The sequence below is a fragment of the Oryctolagus cuniculus genome, chromosome 9, assembly GCF_051225735.1.
Source record: "Oryctolagus cuniculus isolate XC-2025 breed Fujian yellow rabbit chromosome 9, ASM5122573v1, whole genome shotgun sequence".
Lineage (NCBI taxonomy): Eukaryota > Metazoa > Chordata > Mammalia > Lagomorpha > Leporidae > Oryctolagus > Oryctolagus cuniculus.
The window spans coordinates 122,814,188-122,834,711 of NC_142875.1; the positions used below are offsets into that span (position 1 = coordinate 122,814,188).

General features: G+C 44.1%; 1 protein-coding gene across 3 annotated transcripts in view; it reads right to left on the reverse strand.

Annotated features, from left to right (window-relative positions):
• Nucleotides 1–15,579, reverse strand: part of KRAS (KRas proto-oncogene, GTPase) — a 44,259-nt gene extending 28,680 nt beyond the window's left edge. For all 3 annotated transcript variants that reach the window (XM_051850340.3, XM_051850342.3, XM_051850339.3), the window contains exons 1-2: nt 15,348–15,579; nt 11,564–11,685 (exon numbers count right to left, since the gene is read on the reverse strand). In XM_051850340.3, coding sequence (XP_051706300.1) covers nt 11,564–11,674 — 111 coding nt within the window. In that variant the 5' untranslated portion in view covers nt 11,675–11,685; nt 15,348–15,579. The remainder of the gene's footprint in view (nt 1–11,563; nt 11,686–15,347) is intronic.
• Nucleotides 15,580–20,524: the final 4,945 nt, after the last annotated feature.

A 20,524-nucleotide genomic window follows, 5' to 3' on the forward strand; every position in this document is an offset into this window, starting at 1 on the left:
ACTCTACCTCTCAAATAAATAAATCTACAAAAAAATTTTTTAAAAAAACTGGCCCATAAAAACTATACGTTATAAAAAGAAATAGGAGTTTACTGATAGGGAATGAGGACAGAGGCAAAGGCAGAGGGATGAGCTCAGTTTGGAGCCTGTTCATGGGTTGCCCCGTGGTTACAACCTGCAAGCAGCTTGCTACACAGGGCTAGCGCTCAGGACAGGAGTCAAGGCTGCAGACAGACTCGGGAGTCTTCAACTTTCCGGCAGTCACAGAACTCCACTTAGCTGTGATGAGAGTTCGGGCACATCACTTAATCCCTCCCTCAGCTATTCCAAGCCGTTGTTCCTTTAGCTGTCAAAGTGGGTATATGAACACACATGGGATCATGTATGTCTATGGGTTTGGATCAAAGATCATGAAAATTCCTTTGTAAAATTAAAAGTGCTGTAAAAATTATTTTATAAATTAAGTTACAGAAGCTAGTATAGTTCACAAAAGTAGGGGGCAGACCTAAGGTTATTAGGAACTACGCAGAAAGTGTATATAAACCTTAAAAAATCATTAGACATCTATAGATGGAATTATTTTTGCAAAAATGATCACTACGTTTCTAAATAAATATATTGGGGTTGAACAAGTTCCAGGGAAAGATTGCAAAAACTGAGGTTAAAAAGATTTCTGTTTTGATTAAGCAAGGGTTTTAAAAGAGCTTATTCTTACAACAGAATTTTCCACTAAAAATTAAGACATTAAAAGTAAGAATAAAGAAAACAACTACTTCTTTAACAAATGTTAGGTAACTGGAATTATGGTGATTGTTAGAATAAAACTGCCATAGTTTGAAAAATCTACATAAATTCAAAGAGAATTTGCTTAACATTTTGAAAATAAGAATGTCTAAGAATACATCACGTAATCCATTGAAGTCACTTGGTATTCTCCCACAAATACTATCTCACGTCAGGATAAGAATATGAGGCTGGGGGCTGGGGCCGGTGCTGTGGCGTAGTGGGCTAGGCTTCCACCTGTGAGGCTGGCATCCCCTACAGGTACCAGTTCGTATCACAGTTGCTTCTCTTCTGACCCAACTCTCTGTTTATGACCTGTGAGGCTGGCATCCCCTACAGGTGCCAGTTCGTGTCACAGTTGCTTCTCTTCTGACCCAACTCTCTGTTTATGACCTGGGACAGCAGTGGCAGAAAGACAAAATGCATGGGTCCCTGCATCTGCGTGAGAAACCAGGAAGAAGCTCTCGGTTCCTACCTTCAGATCAGTCCAACTCCAACTGCTGTGGCCATGTGGGGAGTGAACCAGTGAATGACAGACCTTTCTCTCTGTCTCTCCCTTTCTCTGTAACTCTATCTTGCAAAATAAATAAATGGATCTTTAAAAAAAAAATGAGGCTGTAAAGATCATGGATTCAATCTTAGTAATTAGATGCCAATATAATTTTCACATTTTATATTATATATCCCTCAATTATTCTTTACTTAGCTTTTATAACAATTTCTTTAGGATTTATTTATTTACTTATTTATTTGAAAGGCAGAGTTACAGAAAGAGAAAGAGAGACAGAGAGAGAGAGTGATTTTTCATCTACTGGTTCAGCATCCAATGGCAGCAACAGCCGGGGCTGGGCCAGGCCGAGGCAGGAACCAAGATCTTCCTCCTGGTCTCCAAGATGGGTGCAGGGGTTCAGGCACTTAGACCATCTTCCACCGCTTTCCTAGGAACATGAGTAAGAAGTTGGATGGGAAGTGGAGCAGCCAAGTCTTGAATCAGCATCCGTATAGGATGCCAGCATCACAAGCATGGCCTACCAGCCCCTATAATAATTTCCTTAATCAAAGAATGTAATATCGGCATTATCCCAACTTATTAACGCTTTGAAAAGAGGGAAGTAGGAAATAATTTAATAGTTAAGTAATACTGCAAGGTCCTGTTCTGTCTCCAAAATGAAGTTAATTTTTCCTCAACCCCACAATGTATGTTTTTTTAAAAAAATATTTATTTGAAAGGCAGTGACAGAGATTGAGATCTTCCATCCATCAGTTCATTCCCCAAATGCCCACAAAAGTATGCGGCTAGGCCAGGCTGAAGTCAAGAGACAGGAAATCCACCCGGGTCTTTCACGCGGGTGACAGGAACCCATACATCTGGGCAATCATTTGCTGCCACACATACTAGCAGGAAGCTGGACCAGACGCATGGAGTAGAGTAGCCAGGACTCAATGCACGCATCTCGCTTAACCCACTGTGCCACAATGCCCGCTTTAATGGATTCTATTTTAAGAAACCCAAACACCATAAACAATGAAAGTAATTAAGTTTGTTTTTAAATTACTGGAATCATAGTTGATACACTGTGCTAAGATTCAGCTTCACTAGCATAATAACATTTCTGGAAGTCAATAAACAGAAATTTACTTTATCTTCCTAGGCCAACTTTATAATACAATATGTACAGATACACCCTAACTTAAGTCATCCATTCTCTTTTAGTAAATGTATAGATTATTTTCACTTTTAGGAAAATCATACATGGCAGAGTCAGCATTGTGGCATTTGCAATGCTTGAATCCAGTAACATTTCTATACATATATCCTAAACATTTACCTAAATCCATGGGATAAGTTCCAAGAAGTAGAATACCTGGCCAAAGGACACGTATTTTAAACTTTGATACTTATTCCAAACTTTCCTCCAGAAATATCACGAGAGTTTATAACCCCACAACATCAAGAAAAGTACACATTTCTCCACATCCTTTCCAGCACACTCTAATCTCAGCCAAAACAAAAGAATAAAATGTTATTTATTGTTTGAATTTGCATTGTAGTAATGAATTAATTATGTCTTTATACATCTATTTCCATTTGTTTTCTTCCTTTGGTAGACAGGCTGGTTGTTTATATCTTTAGATCAATTCTGTTTTTCCTATTTGGATGTTTGCTTTTTTCTAATTCATATATAAAATTGTTTCCTGTCACTTGAACCAAATAGTTTTCCCAGATTAATTTTTATGTAGCTAAATAGTTCAGCCTTCTTCCTAAATGTTCTCCTTAATGACTTAAGGGTACTCTGCAAATGAGACAGGATTCCCACATTTCTAAAGGGAGAAAAACATTTAATCCTAATTCCACAAATAAGGAAACAAACCTAATGTACATTAATTCACATAACCGGTATCACCTCTATCACACTGAGTGAACCAGGATTTAAGACTGACATCATCAGTTTAACTTCGCAGATACATACAGTTTAACATTAAGACTTATACACAGGTCTGGCTGTGGAATAAAGATCTGGAGGAAGGTGGGGAAGACTAGCAAATACTAACACATGTTTCCTAGGTCTGGGCATTGAAAAGCATCCAGCAACGAGTCAGCCCAGCAACAATTAACACACCTAACATTCAGGTATTGGTTTCTTTTTTAGGATTTATTTGTTTATTCATTTATTTTCATCTACTTGAAAAGCAGTCTCTCTCTCACACACACACACACAGAGGGAGAGAGGGAGAGAGAAAGACAAAACAGAGAGAATTTTCCATCTACTGGTTAACACCCAAATGTCCACAACAGCCAGGGTTGGCACATGCTGAAGCCAAGAACCTGGAACTCCATCCCCATCTCCCATGTGGGTGACAAGGACCCATCTGCTGCTTCCCAGGATGCATTAAGGTGAAAGGGAAGAAAAGCACGCAAGACTTGACCCTTGGACACTCCAATATAGTTACAGGAGTCCCAAGTGGCAACTAAACCCACTGTGCCACAGTGCCCATCCCCACATCTAAATACCATTCCCCACCAAAAGGAATCATGCTTGAATCATGGGTGTCGACCAGAAAGAACCAAGTAATGCTGGAACACACTCAAGGACTCAAAGTCAGGGGGCATGCGTGACAAGCTGTACCAGAGCCTGCTTGAAAGGGATTCCCCTGGCCAGTCAAAACAAATCTCCATCAAAATAATTACAGATTTCACTACGCTGCATTTAAAAACAGAGTCCATGAATCTATACTCAGGGGAATAAAACTAATCAAATAAAAAAAGAAAGTAAAAAGAGTCTCTGGGGCTGGCATTTTATCACCAAGTTAAGCCACCAACTGCAAAGCTACCCACATGGCCAGTTTAAGTCAAGCTGCTCCACTTTTGATCCAGCTCCCTACTAGTGTGCCTGGGAAGGCAGCAGAATGTGACCCAAATACGTGGACTCCCTGCCACAAACTTGAAAACCATGAGTGGAATTCCTGGCTTCTGGCTTTGGCCTGGATGAGCCCTGACCTTTGCAGCTCTTTGGGGAGAGAACCAGTGGACATGAGATTCATATTCTCATTCTCTCTCTCTCTCTCTGTCTCCATCTTTCAAATAAATAAAATAAAGCTTAACACAAAAAAAGAGGCTTTATTTATGGCAGATAGCAGTTAATTACTATAGAAATAATGACAGATTACCATTTTGCAATCACTATGGTATTAATTTATTCAGGTAAGAATTATCAATGCATACTAAATTCTACTAGGTGTAAACATGAGGTTACTTCAAGAAGTTCTTGTAAGAGAGAATTATAAGGTAAGATTATTTCGGAACAAAAAATTTTTATATACATACATTCCAGGTGTCTTCAGAAAGTTCACGGAGAATATATACAATGAAAAACTGCAAAGATTTCATTTTTATCTTTTAATTGTATTTTTAATAACTTTCTCAATAACCAACAGAGCACTTATTAATTATAAAGAAACTAGAGATGATTTTATAGAGAAATCTGATATATATCACCTTAAAAATAACAACGAAAAAACAATGATAAGACAAAATGTTAACTTGTGTCTCCTGATGTGATGCAATGAGATAAAACATCACTTACACAGCACTCCTGCCGAAACTGTTTAACCTGAATCAGACCCCAAAGAAATAGTTATAACAAGCTAAACTAGAGGACATCCTATAAAACTGGCTTGAATTCTTAAACAAACATCATTGTCATAAAAAACAAACAGGGGCCGGCGCTGTGGCACAGCGGATTAACACCCTGGCCTGAAGCACTGGCATCCCATATGGGCTCCAGTTCTAGTCCCAGGTGCTCCTCTTCCTACCCAGCTCTCTGCTATGGCCTGGGAAAGCAGTGGAAGATGGCCCAAGTCTTTGGGCCCCTGCACCCACATGGGGGACCCGGAAGAAGCTCCAGGCTCCTGCCTTTGGACTGACGCAGCTCTGGCCATTGCGGCCAATTGGGGAGTGAACCAGCTGATGGAAGTCCTCTATCTCTCTCTCTCTCTCTCTCTGCCTCTCCTCTCTCTGTGTAACTCTGACTTTCAAATAAATAAATAAATCTTTAAAAAAACAAATAAACAAACAAAAAAGCAAAAGCAAACCCCTTTAAAGAGATTTTTAAGACATGATAACTAATTTTTGATTCTCGATCAGGAAAAAAAATAAATGCCATTCTTAAGAGAAGGAATCTGGCACACTTGGGATGCCCTCACCCTCTGCGGGGAGTGCCTGTATTCAAGCCCAACTCCAGCTTCGTGCTAATACAAACCCCTGGGAGGCAGCATGTGATGGTTCAAGTACCTGGGACCACGCTACCCATGTGGGAGATCTGGACTGAGTTCCAGGTTCCTGGCTTTAGCCTGGCCCAGCCCTAGCTGTTGGGGAAATCTGGAAAATCAACCAGCAGATGGGAGATCTTTCTCTTTCTATCTTATAAAATAAACAAAACAAAACAAAACAAAAAGGATATTCTTAGATCTGATAAAATTTGAATATGAAAAAGCATTTTATCAACAGTGAATTTCTAAATTTCAGCTCTGTGTTGTAATTATATTTGGAAAAATTCTGTCACAGGCCAGAGAGCAAATATCTTAGGCTTCTAGTCTCTGTTGGAGCTACCCAACTTTGCTGCTATGGCATGCAGAGTGTTCATGGTCAACAGGAAAACCCATGAGCATAGGTGTGCGCCAATACAACTGTATGAAAAGACTGGGTCAGCTTTGGCCAGCAAGCAGGGCACTTACAATTCTCTTAGAAGGCAAAGTCTAAAAAAGGTTAAGACATGTGTAACACTCAAAGTTTAGCAAAAATAAAGAATATACATACACACACATACAAACATACACACAATACAGATCTAGAGAAAACAATTATGGCAAAACATTAATTAGTGAATTAGGTTAAGGATAAAAGAGATTCATTACATAATTTTAAATTACTTTCTACAGGTCTGAACATTTTCAAAATACAAAGCTGAAAAAAAAAAAAACACCTAAGGGATTATGTCCCTTCTCAATCTTTTCTAATATTTTATTTTTTACCTCCCATTTCCATTACTTTTTATCATAATTAAGATCACAACAATTTCATAAAATCTAGACACCATGAGACAATGAAGGTAAATTATGCAAAAAAAAAAAAAAAAGTTACGCGCCCTAAACTACAAAGCCTCTGCATTAAGTAACACATAATTGGGATCACTGGAAAAAAACCCCACCCTTCAAGTATATCTACGACTAACAAACTCCAAAAGGACAAGAATCTGCTCCGTGTGCTCCTCAGTGTCTCCAGCCTCTAGGAAGACTTCAGGGTTCAAAGTGAGCACCAAATAATATTCCTGGGATTCAAGAAATGTATCTGTTAAAACCAGAATCTCTTACCCTGTCACTTAGTCCATTGTATTCCATGTGTATGTTTTTAAAGTTTTATACTTATAAAGTCAAAAAATTCCAGTAAATTTTAACATTCAGGCCTATATAAACACCTCAAAGTAAACAATCTCAAAGTGACTTAAATACAACACCTGAATTTGGTTAGTTTGTTCTAAAAATCACATGCCCCACAATCAATCTACAGTCCCATAAAAATCTCCAAAACATGATTATTCCAGAATTTGCCACTGGGAACAGGCCCTTCCTAATATGCCCAGACACATCTCTGAGCTTCGCACTCTGCAAAGTAGCCCTGTGGGCACAAAGACATTCTGAGAGCCACAGTGCTACATTTTGGGCCCTCCACAAAATGCTACCGATGGAATCACCCCATGTTCTCCTACACTATCATATTCCCTTAAAGATATTCACCTTCCTATTTAATGAGTTAGGCCTACGCAGTCTAATCAGTAATCCAATACTGATAGTAAAACTGGTATTTTAAGGCTTCTTGTAAAAAAAAAAATCAATGATATAAAATAAGATCTTTTAGCAAAACTGATACACATTGATTATACCTACACAGATTAAACAGGAAAAATATGCAAATTTCCGATTTCATTGTTACCTACGACAAAAGCAAATTAAGTAACCAGCAGAGGGCACTCACAAAAGAGGGGAGGGCTGGTCACAGCCTCAAAGAGCACTGCACTTACTTACCTTACTGTGAAAACAGAGCATTTTCATAGAACACTGCAGTAAGGTAACCTAAGTCTCACCAGCTACAAAAAATGAGGTCTGTATTAACATGATGACTGAAAATCTAACATAATCCTTACACTAGGGTCTTGTATCTGACCATCTAAAAGATGTTTAAAACTGTGTGTGGCGTATCAGGACTTCAACCTTAGCACTACTGACGTTTTGGACCAGCTAATTGTTGTGGGGGCTGTGCTGCACACTTCGGGAAATTTAACAGCATTCCTGGCCTCCACTCCACAGAAGCCAGTAGCAGCCCACTCTCCTAAGGTTGTGGCAACCAAAAACTTCTCCAGAGGATGGCAAACGTCCCCAGTGGGCAAAGTCATCCACCACCCTTCACTGGTAACTACTGACATACACATGTACAAAATCACAAAAACTAACAGCTTACACCATTACATAAAGCTTTTCTTACACCACTCTCCAAAACTGGTTTAGTATTATTTTTCTCTCTATAATTCTAAATACCTTGCTTCTATAACTGACATGGAAAAGAAGAAGAAAGAGAGAATCCAATAAGCCTTGGTAAATAAAGTACCCCATAGTTTAGAACACTGAAGATGGAACACATCAATTCAATTATGAATCCATTCTGCCTTACTGAGTAGGGCATATTACTTGGACTGACTTAGAAGTGGGACATTAACAAGAGCAGGCAGATGTCAAATAACTAGAGCCTCAGAAACAGTTCTTCTTGTTTTGTATTTTTTACTGGCACATTATATCCAGTAGATACTCAATATGTATTTGCTAATTAATCAAGTGATCTTTGTCTATAATTATCTCTAATTTTAAACACAAATTTTACCTTGGAAAAAAATCTCAGGAAGTATGTTTTGGTTACAAGTGATTTCTAAATTATAAAAACATACACTCCTAGCCAAGTATTGTTTGGGGACTTGTTTTGAATGTTTAATAATCTTGTCCTACTAATGAGGTATTTCATTCTCTCTCTGAAACTATTCAGTGGACTTCAAGGGAGATCAACATACGTTCTTTCAGAACAGAATTAAAGGTGATTATCATATGCACAGCCTCAAATATAAACATGCTCCACCTATGTGTCATGCCTAATTCTGCACTGTATCTTGCTAAGTTCAAATTTTGGTGTATTGATAAATCTAAATTAGTCTCTATCATAAATATTTTCTAAACGGGAAAGACAGCTAGTTTTTTACTTTTAGAAAGTTTTACAAGGCTCTGTAGAAATTCTATTTAACTTGGTTTCAGAAAATTTATATTAAAATCTCACCACTTAGCAGCTAAACATCCTTGGATGAGTTAGAACCTCTCCAAGACCATTTTTATGTACAAAATGAAACACTGACCACCCCCTTACCTACCACAGAGTACATCTTTGCAAATTCTTAATCACTAAAAAAATACCGTATCACTTTATTTAGAATGCTTTTAAATTTATTTCCATCTTGTTAACGTAGGAAAACTGATGAGAATTCCAAATGTGTCGAGTCTATATCCACTCTAATTTTCTCTGAGCCCACATTACTGACCAATCAAAACCCAACAACAGCACTGAAATCTTCTGTCCTCCAATTTAACTTTCTACAGTAACATGGATTCAACATTTTGAAATACAGTCAACTATTTATTAAACTACTAGTTTCTTTTGCCTTTCTTATAGTTGAACCAAGAACTGAATACGTCAATTCTGTCATAGACTCACTGTAACTTGGGAGATAAGAGATAATATCAGCCGCCTTTTCCCAGGAGGCTAAACCATGAGAGAATGTCAGTTTCAAAGTTCACAATCAATGCTTCTCAGGGTTAAGACTTCTGGTTTGGCAGGAATCATGGAGTTATACATTTAGGTTTATGAACTTTTTCCACCTTTCTCCCAAATAATAGATTAACTACTAGCTTTACTTCTTTAAGATTCGTATTAACAATTTTGAACAAAAGGTTCCCTAACGTATTTTATCTAATGCGTGCACCTATGATCTCATGCCATGTACATTCATGATCTCTGATAGGAAAAGGTGTAATGGAATTTATTCAGATGTTCAGGGAAGATGGAGAGCACGTCTGTTGAAATCATCTTCCAAAAATCCCAGGAAAATTTTCATGCTTAACCTGAAGTCTATTTAAACCTCCTTTTACATCTGATTTAAATAGTAGAGTAAGCCAAGTAACACTGAAATAAGTGAACTATTCAATCAATTCTTCTTAAAGAAAAAAAAAAAACTATAGTTCAGGATTAAATTGATTTATCCTAATTAATTAAGTATAAATAAGTAAAACAACATAAGAGGTCACATCAGACAACTGCTCCCCTTTAAACTTGGAAGCCAAATAATAATGACTTTTATGTACCTTTGGAAATACACATTATTTTTCCACTTCTTTGTAGTACCAAGCACCCTGACATTTCCTTCAGATTAGTTATCTAATTGATCCTCAGAGTTCTGAGCTATGGGGCCAGTATCGTGGCACAGCGGGTAAAACTGTGGCGTGTGGTGCTGTCATCCCATATGGGTGCTGGTTCCTCTCCTGGCTCCACTTCAGAACCACCTCCCTGCTAACGGCCTGGGAAAAGCAGTGGAAGATGGTCCCGGTGTTTGGGCCCCTACCACTCCCATGGGAGACCTGGAAGATGGTCTTGGCCCCTAGCTTCAGTCTGGCCCAGCCCTGGCTACTGCAGCCATTTGGCGAGTGAACCAGTGGATGGAAGCTCTCTCTGTGTATCTCTCTCTAACTCTTTGAGATAAATAAATCAATCTTTAAAAAATAAATAAATAAAATGTTCTGAGCTACGTAAACATTTTCCCAAGGCCACCAATGCCCTCAGAATCTACCTCAGTGCAAAGTACTTCTAAGACACTGCACAGCACAGTACCTTACATCCTGCATTTTGACCTGTTCTAGATTCCACAGCTTTGGACTTAGAGAAAGTCCTGGGAAATTCTTCAGAACTTAGAAAATCTGTATATCAAATCTAGAACAAAAACTAAGTGATTATGATTGATTAACCTGCGGTAAAGAGAACTAAGAAATAATCCAGGCCGGCGCTGCAGCTCGATAGGCTAATCCTCTGCCTGCGGCGCCGGCACACCGGGTTCTAGTCCCGCTTGGGGCACCAGATTCTGTCCCGGTTGCTCCTCTTCCTGTCCAGCTCTCTGCTGTGGCCCGGGAAGGCAGTGGAGGATGGCCCAGGTGCTTGAGCCCTGCACCCACACGGGAGACAGTGTAACAACAGATGGAAGACCTTCTCACCTCTCTCTCTCTGCCTCTGCCTCAAACTCTGCCTTTTAAATAAATAAATAAATCTTAAAAAAAAAAAAAAAAAAAAAAAAAAGGCATCAGATGGGGTGGGTGCTGTGGCACAGCAGGTTAAGTCGAGGCATGGATGTCTACTTCCCGTATGGGAGTGCCTGGATAGTCCTGCTTCTGCTTCTGACCCACCTTCCTGTTAAGATGCCTGAGAGATAGCAGACAACAGCTGTGTACTCGGGTTCCAGCCACTCACATATGAAATCCAGATGGAGTCTCTGGCTCCTGGCTTCAGTCTGTCGCCAGGCATTTGGGAAGTGACCCGCGATGGAGGATCGATTTCTCAATCTCAAACTTAGACTCTCTTTCCTCACCACCCCCTCCACCCCATCACTCTGTGAAATAAATAAATAAACAAACAAACAAACCTTTTTAAAGAAATGCACCACGTAGTGGTAGATCTCCAATACTTTATCGTTGAGAGGAAAATATTCCCAATTAAATTTTAAAAGCAACCATCAAACTTCAAATGACTGCATTTCACTAGTACAATTCAGTCAAACCTCTACATATGATGTTAAAATATGAACTTTAAAAGTTACATTTCTCAGGTACAGTTAAGATGCAAATTCACATTTTTATTCTCACAAAAGCTCTGAAGCACACACTCCCAATCAGAATGCCCATAAAATGAAACAGCGCAAACATAATGAATCTTGATACTCTCTAAGACACTATTCAGAGGCAGGTGTCACCACACCTCTCATTAGATATAACTTCGGTGGAAGCCTTGAAACACAAACACATTTCAAATAACTTTGTCCGTATAATTAATTACCCTCTAATAAGTACTCACAAAAATGATCAGACAAACCTTTTTTGGTATCAAAGGGTGGTCCTGCACAACATATATTAAAATAAGATTTACCTCAATTGTAGGGTCATATTCATCCACAAAGTGATTCTGAATTAGCTGTATCGTCAAGGCACTCTTGCCTACGCCACCAGCTCCAACTACCACAAGTTTATATTCGGTCATTTTCAGCAGGCCTTATAATAAAAATAATGAAAATGTGACTAAATTAGAATGTATCACTCATAACGTTAATATCCTATCAAATTATCACCGCCTTTTAACAAAGTCACCTGTATATGAAACACTCTAAGAGATTTTTTGAAATGCAATGATAAAAATTCCGTGATGCAAACTTCAGCTGACTCCAGATATGTATTAGGTGATATGAACCTCATCTACAAACTCCCTCACCGACATTTAAGAAACACGCACACCAAGTACATAGACAGTTCCTTTAGGTCATTCTAGCTCAAAAGTCACACTGCTGTTCTATGGCAGCTCCGCGTGCCATGACTTCACAGGGTGCGAGCGGCTAGCCCAGCTCCTTACACCCTGCAGACACGCCCACACAGACTTGCTGACAGCCAGCTCCACTGCTGCCGCTGCAGTGCTCCCAGTCCACTGTGGCCTCTAGAGTTTGAAGTGGACCCTGAGTGTCTCTGCTGGGCAGCCAACAGCTAGGAGAGCTTTTCTAATGCATCTCTGTGCTCACTCTCCATAGTATCAGCAATCAGATAGGGGTAGGAGGGGCAAGTCAAGTAAAGCTGGAGCGTGCCATGGAGGAATAAAATTTAGACAATGAAGAAGATAAAGACAGTATCTGATGATACTTGAATCTGTAAAATATTTCCTGGGGAAAACAAAGGCAAATACCAAGAGATCTTTGCAAACTGTAAGTCAGCTGCTCAGTAAAGGTGATGTGATAACCAATCACAATATATGATCCTGTATTAGTGCCGTAAAACAGCACTAACACTAGAAAAATATAATTAAATAAAATTTAATGACAAACACTGCTTTCAGTAAAAAAAATGAAAGCTGTAAGTGAATATTGCTCAGTAATTTATGTGACTTTTACTCTTGGCTTCTCTTAAATCTTCTCCCAACAGGTTCAATAAACACAATATGTACAGTTTCATGCACAAGCTAGAGAATATTTTATTTTGAACTTTTTCAAATAATATAGTTGACTGTTTGAACTTTTTCAAATAATATAGTTAATTTTATCTCCTTTCCCTTACGTAACAAGTTATTACAAATAAGAAGTACAGTGCAGAAATGGCAATAAATTTACAATGATTTTTTAATAGGGTAAGCAGTTCCAGATCCACATGTATATACTGTAGATTAAACAAAATACATGTACTATTCTATTTCCTGAAGGCCAAGAAACATCCCAAACATTACACCCCACTGACCCCCAGAGAATGCTCACCAGGTTTCCAAATACCACATTGACCTCCTCACCTTGCTCTTGAGCCCCTCCCAGAGAGTGCCAGAAGCTACACACTGTGTGAGTAGCATGGGTATCTTCGTACACCTCCCAGCCTCTGCTCACTGTGTATCTAGGACAGAACTGAAAGCTACCTCACATCTCTTACTCTGCTTGCCCAGTCTTCTCCCAGATGTAGGCAACCTGCAGAAGGGATCCCACCAAAGAGAATCCCACCAAAATGTTTTCTCTAGCTCCCTGCCACCTCAATGCCCACAGCAGACTGGCCGGCCCCAAAGAGCTGTTCTGAAAATGTGGGCCGCGGAACCCCCCAGGTTCCCAAGACTTCTTTTAAGGCCTAAGAGGTGGAAACTATTTTCATTACAACACTAAAATGTTATTTGTCCTTTTCACTCGCATTCTTTCACGAGTGTACAGCAGAGTTTTCCAGACCTATAATCACAATGAACTGAATGGAGAGGCAGATAGGAGAATTCAGATGTGTTCCATTAAGCCACATAATTAAAGGATTTATTAAAGTGTGAAACAGCTCCATTCTTACTTATTTTTGGTTATGATCTGGAAAATAGTTTTCAATAAAACATTTATTCATGTTACCAAGTAATGAGCTTATTATTTCTATGTCTAAATGAATTCCCAGATTTTTAAAATTCTCAGTTTAATTTCCAATGCAGTAAATATTGACAATACCTCCTGATACAACAATTTTTGATATCCTCAATATTTGTATGAGTGGTAAAGGGATCCTTATGGCCAAGAAATGTGCTGACCCAGGAGGTACTGTGAACAGATAGATTACAGTTTAGTTATATACATATGTGTGAATTCAGAAACACACACCTTTTGGTCTATGTGTTTATGCAGTGGTTGTTTCTAGCACAAAAAAAAATTACTAAATCACTTTCTCAATCCAAGTAATATTTAGACCCTTTAGAAAGAACTAGGTAGGTCTCCACAGAGTCTTACTGATGGAAGATCACAGGCCAGAAGAGGCCGCTTGCCCAAAATTACAGCAGCTAGCAAGCGGTGAAAGTGGGACTAGACCCCACGGAACTGCCATCCACCACCTCGGCGCAGGAAACACGCTCGTGGATGGGGCCAGCCTCAAATCCAACAGTGCAGACAGCGACCATTTTTGATGTGCACAGCCTATCCCACGTCGGAGTCAGCACTGGGGACCTGAGAGTGACACCGGCCACACGGTTATTTCTGAGGCCCTGACCACCAACAGACTTTGAAAAATCAAGGTCTAGCCCAGCCGTATAACCCGCAAAGCCCTCTGCTGTTAACCCCTTGTTCTGAAGGTTCAAGCCAGCTGGCCTGGGCCTCCAGCTCTAAGGACCTGAGAGTTTACAGGGGGCCGGTTACTACAATGAACTCCTGGCGTGAGTCAGTTTTTTTTTTTTTTTTAATTGCTTTTTAGGAGTACTGCGGTAACTCCTGGGATAGGGAGAAGGGCAGCCAAGACGAGCCAAAGCAAGCGCCAAGCACAGGCAAATTCAACTTCAAGTACTATGAGAGCTACCGGGGTCTACTACTGCACTGGCCAGGAAAAAAAAAAAAAAAAAAAAAGCCCAGCTTCTGCTCGGCGGGTTTCCTCGCCGTTTTTTTTCACCCGACAAAGCAAAACAGACCTTCTGGGATTAACTTTTTCCTTTCCGCCGCGGGCCCCCGGCTCTACGTGGAGGGCGTGGGCCACCTGTTCTTCCACCACCATCACCACCTCCTCCTTTGTGACCACGGCAATGTCACAGCTCACACGGGGGGGGGGAGGGGAGCCGCCAGGAACTCGGCGGGCAGGGGCAGTTCTTGCTGCACAATAACCTCCGGCAGCGGTCTCGGAGCGCGTGCAGGCCGGGGACGCCCCCCGCCCGACCCGCACGCCCCGCACGCCCCGCGCCGCGCCGCCCCGCCGCCGGGACCTCTCCCCCGCGCCAGCCTGCGCTCCCGGGGCAAGTGCGGCGGCGTGCCCCGGAGATGCAGCCGGCGGCCGCCCAGCCAGCGCCGGGGAGCGGGGCAGAGGGGTGCGGGAGCCGGGGCCCCGGCGAGCGGGAGGGGAGGGGGAGGGGAGGCCGAGCGCGGCGGGAGTCACCTCCACCGCGCCCGGCCGCCTCCCGCCGCGGCTCTCGGCGAGGAGGAGGAAGGAAGGGGTTCCCCGTCCAGGAAGCTGCACCAGCGGCGGCCGCCGCTAGCCTCACCCTCCTCAGCCCCGCACCGCCCATGCCTCATTCCCCCCGCGTCGCCGCGACCCCCCCCCGCCACCGCGGACGCCCGCGCGCGCCCCCCGCCGCCTCCAGGCTCCTCCCGGGACCCCCTAATTCATTCGCCCGCCGCCGGCCGCGCCCGGCGCTGAGGGTCGAGACCCGGGCAGAGGGGCCCGGGAGGGGTGGTCCGCTCCCTTACCTCTCCCCTGCACCTGGGAGCCGCCGAGCCTCAGGCCCCCGCCGCAGCCCTCAGGGCCCGCGCCGCAATCGCTCCCAGTCCGAAATGGCGGGGGCCGGGAGTCCTGGCCGAGCAGCCGCCACCGCTGCTGCCGCCGCCGCCGTCGCCGCCGCCACTACCACCACCGCCGCCACCACCGCCGCCGCCGCCGCCGCCACAGCCGCCGCTGCTGCTGCTGCCGCTGCTGCCTCCGCCGGGGAAATCGAGCTCCGAGCACACCGATGAGTTCGGGGCCGGGCGGCCGCAGAGGGCAGAGCTATCGATGTGTTCCACGCTCGATTCCTCTCCAGACCGGCGCTGAGGAGGGAGCGGCTGAGGGCGGTGTGGGAAGAGGGCGGAGAGGGAGGCCGCGCGCGCCGCCGGGGAGGCGGGGCGGAGGCTGGCCCCGCGGGGGAGGGGGCGGCGGGGCGGCGGGGCGGGCGGCGCCTGGGCGGGAAGGAGCGGCTGTGGGACCCGCGCGGCAGGGTCGGACCCCTGAGACGTCGGCGCGCCCTGCCCGCGTCCACACCGAGGAGCCCTGGGGACCCCCGCAGGGTCCAGCACAGCCCTTTCGTGTCGTCACCTGCATGTCCGTGAACAGGCAGTCGCCAAACGTGGGAGGCGACAGTGGTGGCTTCGGGAGAGGCCCGGGGCTTCGTGATCGCCGCCCGAACGCACGCCACAGACCCTGTCTTGGTCCTGGGGATCCGGGTTGGTTTGCTGTGTCTCTGGGGCTTCGAAGCCAGTGCACAGTCTCCGAGGAAGGGTCTCCGAGGTCCCCGGTGCCCCCCGGAGCCCGAGCGGAAGGCGAACTCTTTTTCTGTGCAAGTACCCAGGGCAGTTTAGACTGGCGGAGAGCCGCTCCAAGGTTCATTAGGAGGCTGGGTAATGAGCTAAGGAGGTCAGACATGAAACAATGGGGGCGATTAAACGCCTTAGCGAGCCCGGAGTCTACCTGCAAAGGCCCCTGGGAGAGCTGGAGGAATTAAGCAGGCCCTCTGCTTCCAGTGCTGTCCCTCCAGCCCACACCACAAACCAGCAATTCGGTTATTTTAGATCCCAGCCATTATGTCTGCTAACCAAGGCTTGACATCAGCGATCGCCGTTTTCTTTCTCTGCGTGTATGGGCTTTAATCTGCACGACTTTTATTCCAGCCTCCCTCTCCCAGCACCAGGTGGGAGGCAGAAGAGACAGGTGGAAGACAGGGAAGGGAAAAGGCTGTGCCTACTCCGTGTCAAGTGTTGGCAAAATGTTTTGCACATATCATCTTATTTAATCATCACAACAACCTCCTCAGGTTGACTAGTTTTCACTTTCTTTTTAGAGGAAGAAACTAATTTAGAAAGGTTGAAAAAAAGTGGTCTAAGTTCACTTAAGTTAAAATGTGAATGATTCTTCATGGCAGATCATGGTCGATCCTAACCCCCAGCGCCTCCTATCCCACTTAACATAAAAGCAAAATTCTTCTGCACATCCTACATGACTTTAGGTTATCTGATGCTCCCGACTGTAACTTCTCTGAACTCTTACCCTGGTACTCTCCTTTCTTTGCTTCCATTCGTACCCACTGCTGGCTGGCAGCCTCCCCTGAAAACACTCCTTCCTTTACACAGAACGTACAGGTTCTCAAGGATAAATGCCTCCTGACTCACTGACTAAAAACTGCACGTTCCTGGGCCCCTCACCTAGATTCTCCATTCAGCTGGTGGAAAGTGGACTAGACATCGTCATTTTTTTTATTATTATTTTTGACAGGCAGAGTGGACAGTGAGAGAGAGAGACAGAGAGAAAGGTCTTCCTTTGCCGTTGGTTCACCCTCCAATGGCCACCACTGATCTGAAGGCAGAAGCCAGGTGCTTCTCCTGGTCTCCCATGGGGTGCAGGGCCCAAGCACTTGGGCCATCCTCCACTGCACTCCCTGGCCACAGCAGAGAGCTGGCCTGGAAGAGGGGCAACCGGGACAGAATCCGGCGCCCCGACCAGGACTAGAACCTGGTGTGCTGGCGCTGCAAGGCGGAGGATTAGCCTAGTGAGCCTCAGCACCGGCCTAGACATCTCCATTTTTAACAAATCAGGTGATCCTAAACTGCTGGTCAGCCGTCTGCCCTCTTGAGAAGCTGATCTAGATACTCAAATTCTTAAAAAAAAAAAAAAAAAGATTTATTTTGTTTATTTGAAAGAGTTACAGAGAGAGAGAGAGAGAGAGAGACAGACAGACAGAAGGGGGGCGGCATAGTTTCTATCTGCTGCTTCACTCCCCAAATGGCCGCAACAGCTGGAGCTGAGCTGATCTTAAGCCAGGAGCTGAGCTGATCTTAAGCAAGGAACCAGTAGCCAGGAGCTTCTTTCTGGTCTCCCACATGGGTACAGGGGCCCAAGAACTTCAGCCATCCTCCACTGCCTTCGCAGGTGCAATAGCAGGGAGCTAGATGGGAAGCAGAACAGCCAGGACTTGAACCGGTCCCCACAATTGATGCTGGGGCTTTAACCCACTGTGCCACAGCGCAAGTTCTTGACTCCGTGCCCCTCCTGACTTCGGGGTCACCTGCCTCAATTCTGGCAGCTGTGATAAGTGGTCCCTTGGCTCTTCTTCCTTCGGCTCTCCCCAAGGGCAAGCATTTGGGCCTGTACTGCGGTCACGAAGAGAAACAGCAGAGGGAAAAACCAGGTAGAAACGTGGGGTTTCCGGCCTCACTCTAAGATGTAGCTGCAGTCTCTGCTCTCTATGCTGACTGTTCAGGAAAGGCAGCTACATACACACATGCATACATCCTTGATCTGCAGTATGAAGACCATGCTCACCCTTTCCTCTACAAGACTGGCTCTACTGCAGACAGAATGAAAGCTAAAACAGCAGAAGTCCCCTTGTGTTCACCGGCTTCCTGTGAGATGCAAAATACAAGGACATGGCAAGCGCTGAGTGGAAGGAAACAGATACTTGAGAAAACCCGTGTGACCATCCTGAGATCGCTTTGTCCAGGAATCAACTGCGCTTCCTGTGACCCAGCAATGGGCTGTGGTGCCCGGCTCATCGCCTCGTGAAGCACCTGTTGCCTGTAACTCGTAATTTTGCCGTTCTCACGAGCCAGCATCTCTGCCGATAGTTCACGTACAGTCCCATCTGCCCCGCGAGCTGTACCTCTGCTGACCGCTCTCTGAGACTTACATCCCAAGCAAGAGACAAGATCTCACCGCACCTGCCATTCACTTCCTTCAACAGGAAGGGCCTTTGTGGGACTCCACTTTCCTGATTGGTAGCTGGCCTTCTTTATGTCTGGCTAAAAGACCATTGCCTTCGTTCGTGTGCCAGCCTTGGGTCTGAACAGTTGCGTAACTGGATACAGGGATACAGAGTCATGGGATACAGGGCCAGGGCACTTAAGCAGGAGGGAAACCTATGGATGCTTTCATGGACTCTGCTTCTCTACAGCGTATTTTCTCCTGTGGGAAGTCTGTTGAAATGAATAGGTGCTATTTGATTTGCCAACACTGTATCCCCTCTAGACACTTATTTCATTAGGCTTCTTATTCCTTTTGTGCATAGCTGTTTTCTTTCCCTGCCTCCTCTAACTGTAGTCCCATAGCTCTTAGCTTGCAGTAGATCCTCCGTAAATATTTGTTGACATGCATGAAACTGTAACAAAACTTCTGCTCGATCTCTTCAGGGTCACTTCATTCTCAGTGAGCCAGTTTCCTGGATCATTTCGGGAGGAATAGCCTGTCATCATCCCAAAGGCTTGCCTAAAACCAGGCTCCCAGTCTTGTTCCTCAAGCCAGCGCACACTTCCAATGCTTCCATCTGATCCGAGCGGGATCACAGACCTTCCGAATATTTACACTGAAAACTTAAATTCTTAATCCAGTCTCACTCAAAGCGGTTAGAGCTCCTTTCAATTATGCTCCCTACGTATTTTTCTCATCTCTGCCCTTTGACATTCCTCCCTTCACAGCTACATTTTCTGGAACAGCTTCCTCATTACTTCTCTGCCTCCTGGCTTTGTTCGTTTCAGTTCAGGCCATGTGCAACTGCCAAATTAACCTTCCTTGTGCATGTCTTTCAACATCATCAAACATTTACTCTGCACCTCCTCCATCAAGGCTGCACACAGAAAAGGTACCTGGTTTTAAAGTGCAAAGAGTTACAAGCTGAGTACCTAATGAGTACCTAACGATGATAAGTACCTGGGAAATTATAGGGGAAAATGATCACCGGTCTCAGCTAAGCCTTCACGCAGACTTAATCTTGCTTACAAATATTTAGTAATGTCTTACATCCCGCTGAATCCACTCCAAATCTGTGGTGCCCAGCTTTTGAGAACATCTATCGTCTGGCTTCATCCTGAGCCTGTGACTTTGTTTCCAAACTCCTCAAACACCGTATTTTGCTTTCCTCAAGCAAATCCCCTTCCCATGTCATGAGAACAGGATATCGTGTGTCTCTGCTCCTTCTCTCACCTAGCACACTTTGCCTCTGTCTTTGTTAAAATTCTTTCTCATTCGAGGTCTAACACATGTCCTACCTTCTCTGTGAAGGCTCTGTTGTACTCTCTCTCCATCATTTCATATGGGTTCACTGTGTCTCCCCAAGTAAGATGGGAAATCCTAGAGGCCACAGCCATATCGCAGGTGTGTGAACCCCACCTTCACTGCAATTACTCAATAACTACATGAATGCACACAATGTACTTATCAGCAAGGTCAACACGATGAGAGCAGTGTTTGAGGAAGATTAGAAGGGCAGCTACTTGCAGTGAAGATCAGAAGGAACAAAGACCTCAGGTAAGGCGTTTTGTGGATGGCATGACAGTACGTTAAGGCAGTAAGCATGGTGCCACCATTGGCCTGATTTACTACTCCCACGAGCTAGAGCAAAGCTGTGAATGTGGGCAGGCTTCACATCTAAGAACGCAGTAATGACCCAACAACTACCATTTAGAAAACTCCTAGGACTCAAACATGGCCCTGCCGACCAGTCCCTGTCTTTCAGGACTCAGCCTGCCACCACCGTGTCACTGAGAGATTCCCCCCTGCATCCAGACTAAATCAGAACTCCCCACTGCATCCCTGTCTTCTTTTTACAAATTATTTACCTATCTATTTGAGAGGCAGAAAGAGAGGGAGACAGATATAAAAAACTGCTGGTTCATTCCCCAGATGC